This window comes from Hylobates moloch, unplaced genomic scaffold (assembly GCF_009828535.3).
Source record: "Hylobates moloch isolate HMO894 unplaced genomic scaffold, HMol_V3 SCAFFOLD_15, whole genome shotgun sequence".
In the NCBI taxonomy this organism is placed as follows: Eukaryota; Metazoa; Chordata; class Mammalia; order Primates; family Hylobatidae; genus Hylobates; species Hylobates moloch.
This window is the reverse complement of record NW_026652290.1, coordinates 95,734,254-95,746,519: the sequence shown is the minus strand read 5'-3', so window position 1 is coordinate 95,746,519 and position 12,266 is coordinate 95,734,254. Positions and strand designations below refer to the sequence as shown.

The window sequence follows — 12,266 nt, the reverse complement described above, 5'->3', positions numbered from 1 at the left end:
GCCCCCATCCCAGGCTTCAGCCCACATCAAAGCCAGTGTGCGGGGTCGGGGCAGAGAGGCTTCGTCAGTGGGACAGACAGCATGGGGCAGGGGCCAGTGTTCATGCTCACATTCATGTTCAGACGGCTGCAGCTGAGTGAGCATGGCTGGGGTCCCCCCACCCCTAGAAGGCAGGCAGGCAGGCAGGCGGTTGACAGAGGAGGCTCAGAGAGGGGAAGTGAATTGCCTGAGGCTGCACAGTAGTCTAGGGAGTGGGGGGCATGGGAGGGCAGCCTTAGCCCCAGGCCCAGGTGTCCCTCACCCCCCCCCCCCATAAGGGGCTCTGTGTAGGCCAGGAGCGTGTGAGCGCGTCTGCGGGTTCTGGGTAAGCGGCTGGACCTTTGAGCCTCTGCTCTCTCCCCGGTTTGTGTTGGGGACAGGGTTGGAGAATGTAGGAGCAGCTGCCGCAGGCGCGGCCCGGGAGGTCCAGACGCAGAGAGAAACGAGCTCTGGGCTACCCGGCGGCCACAGAACTGCAGAGCGTGGAGATGTATGGGGTCCCCAGGGGCTGTGTTCAAATCTTCCGGCCACTGAGGGAGGTTTCCTGCTGCAGAGCCCACGGGCAAGGGCCTCCCCGGGACCCTGCGGGGCTGTCCTGGCTGAGCGGACGGGGATGGGGGAGGGGACATGGCATTCCGCCTCCCTCCCTGTGCTGGGTGCCCAGGACGCCTGTAGGCAGCCCCTCCCTCTCCTCCCAGGCTCCACAAAACCAGCCAGAGGAGGAAGCAGGGATTGAGGCTGCTTCTCCTGAGTTCAGAGGAGACCCGTGTGCTGTGGGTGGAGGGAATCCTGGATCAGGAGCCAGGGCTTCAGCCCAGCGCTGGCTCACCCACTCTGAACCTCTGTCTCTTCCTCTGGCCTTGGGCACCCGCACCAAGAGCCTTTGAGGGGCACTGGGGGACAGAAAGGGCACCGAAAGGTTCAGACTTCCCCACACCCCCTAAATATTAAGCACCCTGCCTTGCACCCACAGAGCCCCGGAGAGGGGAGTTACTTGGTCAGGGTCCCCCAGCGAGCAGATGTCCACGACTCCTCGCTTTGGGATTTGGGCCCCCTGTGGCCAACCTCTCCCCCGCCTGGTGCTGATGGAGCCCAGCATTACCTCTGCCACCCCCACCCCACATCTCTCCCTGCCCCTGCGGGAGGTTGGGAATGTCTTAAGTGGTTCAGAAACCAAAGCTAATAAAAGCTGCGGTGGGAGGAGGCCAAGCCCGCTCGCTTAACCCTTCCCCAGCTTCTGCCTCGGACCAAACCCTCTGAGCAGGCCCTCCCGCCAGGGCCCAGGACCCTTCTCTCAGACTGCGCTGGCTCCAGCTCCACCCCACCCGAGCCTGGGAGGGAAGGGAAACTGAGGCAGGCAAGGGCGGCACCTTTCTCAGCATCCCTCTCTTGACTGACTGGACCCCTCTGGGGACCCAGAAAGGGTGAGACCGGGGCTGGCAGAATGGGGTGTGGGGCGGCACTGGCAGGGGGCTCAGCATAGGCAATGGTGTGTGGGGGGTTGGGAACTGGCTGGAATGTGAGAGACCTCCGGTGGCAGGGGCCAGACAGATGATGTGGGCTTTGCTCTGGGGTAGTGGGGAGCCCTAGAAGGGTTTAGAGGGAGGGAGTGGCCACCCGCCAGGCCTGGGAGTCAGAACTTTCACAGAAGGGAGGTGACACATTGTCAAGAGGCTCTCAGGGGGGCATGGGTTGGGGGGAAGGTGAGGTCCCCAAACTGGGTGTCCGGGGAGCACAGTTCTGGGGAGGACCACATTGCTGCTGCCCTGACTGGACTAAGAGCACCTGGGGTGAGGCCGGGCGCCGCTGCCTCCCTGCAGACCCCGGAGAGAGGGAGGGAAGAAGCAGTGAGACCCCGCTCTCCCCTCTCCCCACTCCCGCTCAAAGGGCCCTGAGCTCAGAGGCCTCTCATTTCCGATTCTGGCCAGTCAGCACTTCTGCCTCCGCCTCCTCTATTCCTGGCGGATTCGCTTCCCTCTGCCCCCTCCTCCCTCAAAGCCTGGGTGGGCGCGCCTTTCCCTCTGCCTTTCCAGCTCCCGACACCCCCCAGTCCATGGACTTTCCCCCCGTCAATATCCCTCCCCAAGATCTATGCTAATTGATCTCGCCCTGGTCAGTTACCCACCCATCCCCCTGTGTCCTTCCCTATCAATCCCCCCACTGTGAGGCTGGGTGGCTCTGAGGCCCCAGCCCCTCCCCTCTGTGATGTCCTCCACGCCCCTACATTTCTCCTGCACGGGAGCCCACGTAAGCAGGTGGGTAAACCGAGGGTGGGGGGCAAGGCAGGCGTTGAGCCACATGCCCGGAGCCACACAGGCGGCTGCAGCCAGGCCAGCAGGATACCAGAGCCCAAACCTCACCCTTCACACCCACTGCCTCAGTCTTCCCTCAGCTGAGTGGGAGGATGTGGAGTTGAGGGCGCCCCCACCCCACCCCTGCCCCAGGCAGGAAGGGGAGGGGAGGGGAGGGAGGAGGGAGGAAGGGCTGAGGGGAGGCTGGTCCACCACGGGGAGGGTCACGCCCAGAGTCTGTCGGTTGCCAGCAGAAACCAGACATGAGGTAATGGCCAAGATGAACTTGAACTTGGCTGGAGGTGGGGCGCTGGGAACCACTGTGGTGCCAGTTAGATGGGCTGGCCCAGTGGCTGCCTGGTTGGAGGGGCTCTGTTGAATGATTTGCTGCAGGGGTGGGGGGAGGCCCCACCTCTAACCTCAGTGGGGGAGCGGAGGGGTCTCCCCAGGTCCAGAGGCACAGCCCTCCCCTCACAGTCCACCCTGGATGCTCCATCTGGGGTTGGAGTTTGCGTTTCCAGGGCAGGGGTCTGGACAGCGGCTTCTCTGCAGAGACTGAGGCTGGAGCTGTCCCCAAATGACGTGACCTTGGGTACAACTCCATGCAGACCTCCCCTCCCTTAGCCTCGGTCTCCCGCCTCTGGGAGGTTGAGAGTCATCCTCAGCCCCTCTGTGCTTAGTGAGCTTCTGTGGGGCGGGGGGGGCCATCTGGGGGACCTGTGACAGGATGGGCCCTGGACGCCCAGGACAGTGCTCAGAAAATGCCAAGGGAGTCCCGAGAGGCAGGCGAGGGGGGTGGCCCTGGGCAGGAGCAGAAATGAGAGCCAGAGCCAGACAGGCCTGAGTTCAAGCTCCCACTCTGCCACTTCCATGCTGGTGACCTCAGGCAAGTTCCTTGACTTCTCTGGGCCTCACTTTCTTCACACAAAACAGAGCAGTGGAGGGAGACCTACTCCCTCCTTCATGGGGGTACTGGGGGCATCATTAAAGAGGAGAATTTTTTTTGGTTTTTTGTTTTTTCGAGACAGAGTCTTATGTTGCCCAGGCTGGAGTGCAATGGCACGATCTTGGCTGACTGCAACCTCCGCCCCCTGGATTCAGACGATTCTCCTGCCTCAGCCTCCTGAGTAGCTGGGATTACAGGCACGTGCCACCACGCCTGGCTAATTTTTGTATTTTTTAGTAGAGACAGGGTTTCACCATGTTGGCCAGGCTGGTCTCGAACCCCTGACCCCAGGTGATCCACCCACCTTGGCCTCCCAAAGTGCTGGGATTACAGGCATGAGCCACCACGCCCAGCCTCTTGTTTACTTTTTAAAAACATTCTCAAGGCCGTGTGCGGTGGCTCATGCCTGTAATCCCAGCACTTTGGGAGGCCAAGGCAAACGAATAAGCTGAGGTCAGGAGTTTGAGACCAGCCTGGCCAACATGGAGAAACCCCGTTTCTACCAAAAATACAAAAATTAGCTGGGTGTGACGGCGCATGCCTGTAATCCCAGCTACTTGGGAGGCTGAGGCAAGAGAATCACTTGAACCCGGGAGGCAGAGGTTGCAGTGAGCCAAGATCACGCCACTGCACTCCAGCCTGGTGACAAGAGCGAGACACTGTCTCAAAAAATCAACAAAAAAACTCTTTATAAAGTAAACAAGGCAGCTGATGTGGTGGCTCATGTCTGTAATCCTAGCACTTTGGGAGGAAGGAGTTCAAGACCAGCCTGGTCTACATGGCGAAACCCCATCTCTACAAAAAAAAAAAAAAAAAAACTAGTCAAGTGTGGTGGTACATACCTGTAGTCCCAGCTACTCGGGAGGCTGAGGTGGGAGGATCACTTGAGCCCAGAAGGTGGAGGCTGCAGTGAGCTATGATGGCACCACTGCACTCCAGCCTGGGCAACAGAGCGAGACCCTGTCTCAAAATAAAATAAAATAATAAATTGGCTGGCCACAGTGGCTCACGGCTGTAATCCCAGCACTTTGGGAGGCCAAGGTGGGCGGATCACTTGAGGCCAGGAGTTCAAGACCAGCCCAGCCAACATGACGAAACCCAGTCTCTACTAAGAATACAAAAATTAGCTGGGTGTGGTGGGGCAGGCCTGTAATCCCACCTACTTGGGAGGCTAAGGCACAAGGATCACTTGAACCCAGGAAGCGGAGGTTGTAGCGAGCCAAGATCACACCACTGCACTCCAGCCTGGGCAACAGAGCAAGACTGTGTCTCATAAATAAATAATAAATAGGGAAGAAAATAATTTTTAAAATATAAAATAAAGGCCAGGCAGAGTGGCTCACACCTGTAATCCCAGCACTTTGGCAGGCCAAGACGGGCAGATCACGAGGTCAAGAGAGCGAGACCATCCTGGCCAACATGGTGAAAGCCCATCTCTACTAAAAATACAAAAATTAGCTGAATGTGGTGGCTCGCACCTGTAATCCCAGCTGCTTGGGAGGCTGAGGCAAGAGAATCACTTGAACCTGGGAGGCAGAGGTTTCGGTGAGCCGAGATCATGCCTCTGCACTCCAGTCTGGCAGCAGAGTGAGACTCCATCTCAATAAATAAATAAATAAATAAATAAATAAATAAATAAATAAATAAATAATATAGTAAAGTAAGATTAAGTTCCAGACTGGGAGCGCTGGCTCACACCTGTAATTCCAGCACTTTGGGAGGCCAAGGCAGGTGAATCACTTGAGGTCAGGAGTTTGAGACCAGCCTGGCCAACATGGTGAAACCCCATCTCTACTAAAAATACAAAAATTATCTAGGCATGTCGGTGGACGCCTGTAATCCCAGCTACTCGGGAGGCTGAGGCAAAGAATTGCTTGAACCCAGGAGGCAGAGGTTGTAGTAAGCCAATATCATGCCATTGCACTCCAGCCTGGGCAACAAGAGCGAAACTCTATCTCAAAAAATAAAATAAAATAATAAATAAAATATTAAATACAGTTCCAGATAAATGGATCATTTTTTTTATAAGTATATCCCCAATGTTGCATGGGCTAGACTTACACTAAAAGAATTCTGTGTTAACCAGAACTGCAGTTTCACTGGGCATCCTGTACTGTGTCTGGCAGCCTTCCTCAGAGACAGAGTCACTTGCCATGGGTCACCCAGCAGGTTGTTAGAGCCTGGGATGGGGAAACTGAGGTCACAGGGTTGCAGGAGGTGGGGGGTGAGTGTGGGAAGAGGTAAACCATGTCTGCAGCAGAGTCTGACCCCTCGACTTCTCTCCCTTTCTCTCTCTCTCTCTCTGTCTCTCCCTCTCTCTGTCGCCACTGGGCCACTCAGTCCTGGTATCTGGGATAGCAAAGGTCTTCTTCCCTCGCCCCTTCTCCATCGTCCCAGGAATCCCAGGGGGCAGTACAGCCGGCCCCCGGCCCACGTTTTCGGTGGAAAATTAGAGTGAACAAGAACACCCCTGCCGACTCCCAGCCCGGCCGAAAAGACAAAACACATAGACGCACACACGCAGGAGGAAAAGAAAAAACAAGGGAAAAAGAAGAAGAAAAAATAAAAACCCACCCAAGCAAGAAGACACAAGGTAAAGACGCAATGTTTCCAACTCTCGGGACGCCAAGGCCGCAGGACTGGAGGGCCAGGCCCCGCCACCCCCACGGGAGACCCGGGACAGGGCGTCTTCCTAAATTATTCATCTCCTCTCTGCCTGCTGCTCGGGAAGGACAGACGCCAGCCGCCCGCCCGCGCCCCGGACGCCCTGGCTCTGTCGTAACACCAGGTGAGCACAGCCTGGAGCCTGTGCCCAGGGCCGACAGGCGCGACACCCAGCAAGGCCACCTCTCCCCGGGCCCCCGCGCCTCTGCCGGACACGGACCGGCCCCTCACTCCCCACCGAGGACGCAGCCATTGGGGGGAAAGGGAGACACAGCGGACCCCGGCCGGGCAGCGGAGACCGCAGAGGCGGGCAGGGTGGGGCAGGCGAGTGGTGGTGTCACGGGGGTGCGTGGCGCTTGCTAGCCCTGGCCAGGGGAGGAAGCGAAGCCCAGGCACCTGCTGCCCCTTGAGGGGGCCCTGCCTGCCGTGGGGCCTCCCCACAAGCCCCTCCCAAAGCGCCGGCCGACTCGCTGTCTCGCTGGGGACTCTCAGCCCTCGCGCCCGCCCGTTTGGGAGGAGAAGTCTATGCAATTGGCCCCGGCCCCCCCACCCCCCACCCCCGGCATAGGAGGCCCCCCCACCTCGCCTGGCTCACACCCCCAAAGGGAGGGACCCACATTGCACACACTGTAAGAAATGCACTTTCCGAGGAAGGGGATGGAGGAGCCGGGACACCCAGAGCTCCCCGAGTTGGGGGTGCCCATCTGGAGCGCCCCCATCAGCCCCTGGCGGTGGGAGGTGAGAGCGAGTGGTTTAAGTGCCTGATTCCCACCACCCGCCCCCCCCTTTATCCAGCTGGGACACGGAATGGCCACGGGCCTCCTCCCCCTCCCTTCCAGCTCCTCCACCAGCCCCTCCAGTCAACCCTCATCGCCGTGCCCCACCCCCAGAGCTAGAGAGATGGGGCCCCTGCGTGGCCCGAGGGGCACAGCTGGGCGTCACCTCCCAAGCGTCCTGCCCTGCCGGGGCGCGGGGGTGGGCTCTGGGGAAGCCGGTGCGTCCCCCACGCCTCCGCTGCCAGTGCCTTACATTCTGGAGCGTCCCCCCTCCCTGGTGCCTCCCAGCGAAGGGGGACCGCCGTTTGCACTTTCATCACCTCCCCCCGACGCGGGGCCCAGCCGGGGGACGTGCGTCACGGCTGGGCCCCCAGAGGAGAGAGGAGGCCGACGCCAGCGGTCCCCGCTCGGAACGGGAGGGTTTTCGGGGGGTTCGGCGTCGCACCTCGGGGCCCCCTGCGGCCGTGTAGGGGGCCTCCCATCTGCTAAGCGTTTTTCCGTTGAGCCGCTCCAAAAACACTAAGCTGGGGACGCCAGGTGCCCCCCCCCACCCCGGCTCCCTGGCCCCATCCACACCTCCACCCCCACCCCAGGATCACCATCTTTAGGGGAGGCCTGGGAGGGGTGTTAGGTGTTTTTAGGGCCACCGAGTTCAAACACAAGGACCCCTCCCCGGCCCACCCAGCCCAGCCCCAACTGACCTCCATGCCTAGGGAAAAACTCCCCCCACCACGGCCCCCTCCCCCGACCCAGGCCAAAAAGCCAGGGCAGGTCTCTGGGTCTCACCTGCCCCTAGCCCCACCCCCCTGCCCCCGAAAACCAGACTCTCCTCCCAAACGAGCCTCAGGAGCTTGGCGAACCCGCTCGCTCCTAAAGAGAAAGACCCAGGACCCTTCCCCATCACGCCCAAGAGAGGTTCGCCATCCTCTGGCCTCGAGCCCTTGGTCCGTCCGTCCGTCTGTCCTCGGGGCCCCGCTCCCCCGGTGGCCCTTGGGGATCAAAGCGTGGGCCGCTCTCCAGGAGGGCGGGCGGGGGAGGGGGTGGTCGGGTTGTGCCATTGGGGTGTCCGGAAGCTTCTCAGCCAGGGTGTGGGGGTCGTGGAGTGGGGGAGGGAGGCCAGCCGGGCTCCCGAGGGGTCAGGGCGCGACTAGAACCAACTCTTTACCTAACTTTGCATGGTGCTTAGTCAAGGACTCCTGCGACCTGGTTCCCGAGGTCAGCTGGCGGCGCTGACACACATGCATGGCAGATTATCCCTGGCTCTATCTCCCTGTCCCTCGCCCCCTCTACCCCCCCACTTCCTCTTTAAAAAAAAAAAAAAAAAGATACAAAAAAAACCTTTAAAAAAATTCCATGTTTCCTAATTTGCACGAAATTTTCTACCACAAGATGTGCCTTGCCTTCCGAGAATAAGTATTACCTTTAAACAATATCAGCGCACACACATAGCTGCATGTTCTGCTCGTGTAGTTAAAAAAAAAAAAGACAAAACAGTGACATGAAATAAAAAATAAAAATTGAAAAGGGATGTATTTCTATTTGTAAAAAATAAAAAGAAAGTGAGAATCTAAAAAAAAAAAGGAAGAAAAACCACGCTAAAAATCTAAAAATCAAGCCACTGAAAACAATTGCCCCCAAGTCTACCCAGCCCCTGGCTGTCCTTGGTCCTGTCTCCCCTCCTGCTGTATTCAGGGGTGCCCCCTGGTGCTCAGCCTCTACCACCCCCAACCCTGCTCTCGGGTACCCAGAGGGGTCATTTCTGAATCCCCTGCCCAGAGGACAGACCTGAAAAGGGCTCTCCTCTCTGATTGGTCCCTAGGCCATGGGCCGGCCGCTAGACACCATTCACCAACCCACTGCAGGCTGTCCCTCCAACCACGGGGTGGCCACCCCGCCCACAGCCAGATTCCCCGCTCCCCACTTTTCATGCAGGCTGGCGTACCCCTGGCTCAGGGTCAAATGCTGTTCCACACCCACCTCAGAGGCACCCCCTCTCCCCTGCCCCGTGCACCCCCACCCTTCTTGCCAAAGCACCTCTTTTCCCCTATCCGGAGACCACCCCAGGTGGCATTCTCTCCCACCCTCTCCTTTGTCCCCCATCCCCTGTCTCTGTCTTCCAGCTGTGAATATGAAGGGTATCCGGTATGAAACAAAAACAAAACCTGATATATGCAATATCTGTCGTCTGTCTGTACCCACGGGCCTGGCTCAGCCATTGGAGGCCCAGCCGAGGGTCCGGCAGGGCGCAGGGACAGCCAGGCGGCACCGAGTCACAGGCCGTGGTCCGGTGGCCGACCGTGCTGTTGTCTTGTCCTTGATTTTATTTTCTCTTGTTCTTTTTTTTTCTTTTCTTTTTGTTTTTAACTCCAGCTTCCTTTGCTTTTTACTTGACCAAAGCTAAGACAATAGCCAGATGGTTAGTGGGGCAGCCAGGCAGGGAGGACCCAGGGCTGGGATTCTCCAACCTGCAGCCCTCACCACCTCCAGCCCCTCCAAGCATCTCGTGTAGGGACCCACCCAGATGGTCCCATTCATTCACCATTGCCCCCAACCCCGGGATTTTGGGTGGTCTCCACAGCCACCATCATACATTCATCTCGTGTTTTCTTCCAAAAAGTCACCTCAGCAGTCTCCCCAGGCGACACAGAGGGAGAGTCCAGACCACCACAGCTGGCCACGACACTGCCCTTAAGTAATATCCATTGGCCAGAGAGCCCGGGCTGGCTGTGCACAGCATCCATGTAGCTGATTTCTAGCTTTTTCTTTTTCTGCCCCCCTCCTGAGCAGATCTGTCTTGCCAGGGAACTGGGAGCAACTGGTGGCAAAGGGAGTGGGTGGCACCATCACTATCGGGACCATCACGTCCCTGCACAGCCCACACCCGGGGGCCCAGAGTCCTGGGCTGGGCGCCACCCTTCTCACCCCGAGCTTGCCTCCTGGGCTCACGTGGCACCTTGGCTGAGTGCAGCAGGCAAAAGCCCATGCCGGGCAGCGTGTTGTGGATGGTTTAGTTCTCCCCGCCTCCCTGTTTCTTGGAAAAGCTGCAGGGTCCCTGTAGGGCAAAATTCCCAGGCACCTTGCTGCAGACAGAGTAAGACAAAAACACCAGGAAGCAGGATTCCATGCCCACCTCTGCAGTTTGGGTTCACAAAAGGGGGTGCCGTCATCCCTGGGTGGAGGAGGGAGTGTTGGTTTTGGGTTGGTTTTTTTTTTTTTTTTTTACATGTATGAAACTGACATCTTCTCAAATCTTGTCCCACCCCCCTCTTGAAGCCCCCATCACTCACCCCTGCTATGGACACCACACCTATGCCAGGCCCCCCCAACCCCAGTCTCACTCTGGGGTCTGCCCATGCTGTGGGAAAGAATAGGGAGGCCTCCCAAATACATGCAAATTGTCCCCCTTCCGCCGGGGCACCTGACAATGACCCGGGTGGAGATGGGGCATGGAGGAGTAGGAAGACCCAGCCCTGTTTGCCCGGGGAGAGGAGGATCTGGAGTCCTTCATGCCCAGGTTCTGACCCCAGGGCCCCACCCTGGGCTAGACAATCAGATCCCAAAGGAATGCCAAAGGAGACTCGGTTGGGAGAGCCACTTAGGGGCCAGACCTGGGTCCCCCTGCAGGTCCCCAGGCAGCAGACAATTCCACCTTCCCTGCCCCAGGACCTTGAGACACAGCAGCATCCCAGGCACAGACAGACTTGGCTGCACCCGACTGTCCCTTGCCAGACAGGTCCTGGAGCCAGGAGCAACTGTCCAGCCCTCCAGAAGAGACAGCAAGCAGGCCCCCTCCCCACCCTGGCCTCCCCAATGGTACTTTGACCTCCAGTGTAGGGCTATACTATACATATATGTAATTTTGGAATTTTTTTCTCATAATACAGAATATACAGTGGCTACCTTTTATCTTGGTCTGGATTCTGTCTCTGAGACCCCGGATTTTACTTTCTCTTTGGAGGGCGCTGGGACATACGTCTCTCAATCCAGCTTCCTCCGCATCCTCCCGTCTTTCCCCATTTCTGCCACGTCAAACACTTCCTGAGAGTCTCACCTCCAAACTGACACCACTGCCCATCCATTGCTCAGTGGTACAGAGTGTGGGGTCATCCACCACCCTTGACCTCCCCCCAGGGCGAGGTGAGGAGGCGGACCCAAAGCAGTACCAGCAGGACTTGTTGCCAGTGATACCAAAACAGACTTTTCCCAAGCAGTGCCTCACATGTCTGCTGGTGTGGCTTTGGGATTCTCCTGCCCCACCCCCCCGTCCCTGGCAGCCCTCTCCCCAAGGCTTTGCTCACACCTGAGACAGGAAGGAGGAAGGGGATCCAACAGGAATAAGGGCCCCTGGAGAGGAAGGAAGTCATGCACCCCCAAGCCACCACCCCCCCAGCCTTCCATGCACATCTCCTGGCTGGAAGAGAGCCCTCCGAAAAGGGGACACGGGCTGCCCCGGCCCCTCAACTGCATCCACACCCCATCCTCTCGTCTTGGGTCCCAGCCAGGCCCCCCTAAAACCAAAGCCCCTTCAAGTCCAGAGGTCCCAGCCTGTGCCCCCAGCTTCCTGCCCACCCAGCCCCAAGCATTCTCACACAGAGAAAGAACAAGCAAAGGCTCCGGGGGACAGGATGGGGCAGGGCATACAGTGGGGGGTCGGGGGGCAGCTGGCAGGAGGGAGGGACAAAACATTTTCCTTTGGGTTTTTTCTTTCTTTCTTTTTTCCCCTCCCTTACTCTTTGGGTGGTGTTGGTTTTCCTTTCCTTTTCCTTTTGAGATTTTTTTGTTGTTTCCATTTTGTATTTTACTGATATCACCAGGATAGTTTACTCCTTCTAGCTTTCTGCTTACCGCACACCGGATAACACACACATACACACCCACAAAAATGCTCATGAACCCAATCCGGAGAAGGTTCCCGCGGGTCCCCCGCCCTCCCCTCCTCCTCCTACTTCTCCTCTCGATGGCGAGGACAGGAGGGGGACAAGGGGACACCTGGGCAGACCCGCCGGCTCTCCCCCCCCACCCCGCCCCGCCCCTCACATCATACTCCAATCATAACCTTGTATATTATGCAGTCATTTTGGTTTTCGCGGACGCGCCTACCTAAGTACCATTTACAGAAAGTGACTCTGGCTGTCATTATTTTGTTTATTTGTTCCCTATGCAAAAAAAAAAAAGAAAAAAAAAGAAAAAAGGGGGATTCCATAAAAGATTCAATAAAAGACAAAAAAAAAGAAAAAAGAAAAAATGTATAAAAATTAAACAAGCTATGCTTCGACTCTTTCTGGCTGTCCTGGGTCCTCTTTTCCGTGTCCCGTGTGGGTTGCTCTGTGTCCTTTGGAAAAGTGAGGGGCAGAGGCTGCAGGGAGCTGGGGGGGACCCCCAAACCCTGTGAATGGGCAGGCTGGGATTCTGAAAGCTTCAGATCAAGTGTCCCCCGGGGGCATTAGACAATATCTGGGGACATTTGTGGTTGCCACGACTGGGGGATGCTCCTGGCGTGGAGTGGGTGGAGGTCAGGGACACTGCTCAGCGTTCTGCAGTGCCCAGGAC

At 57.8% G+C, this 12,266-nt stretch overlaps 1 protein-coding gene and 1 pseudogene across 3 annotated transcripts in view; both read left to right on the top strand.

Moving 5' to 3' along the window:
* NFIC (nuclear factor I C) overlaps positions 1–8,306 on the top strand; it is a 100,981-nt gene extending 92,675 nt beyond the window's left edge. For 2 of the 3 annotated variants that reach the window (XM_032177760.2, XM_032177758.2), the window contains one exon: positions 5,617–8,306. In XM_032177760.2, coding sequence (XP_032033651.1) covers positions 5,617–5,634 — 18 coding nt within the window. In that variant the 3' untranslated portion in view covers positions 5,635–8,306. The remainder of the gene's footprint in view (positions 1–5,616) is intronic. The other variant, XM_032177759.2, reaches the window with a different exon arrangement.
* On the top strand, positions 6,748–11,996 carry LOC116483584 (U1 small nuclear ribonucleoprotein C-like; annotated as a pseudogene).
* Positions 11,997–12,266: the final 270 nt, after the last annotated feature.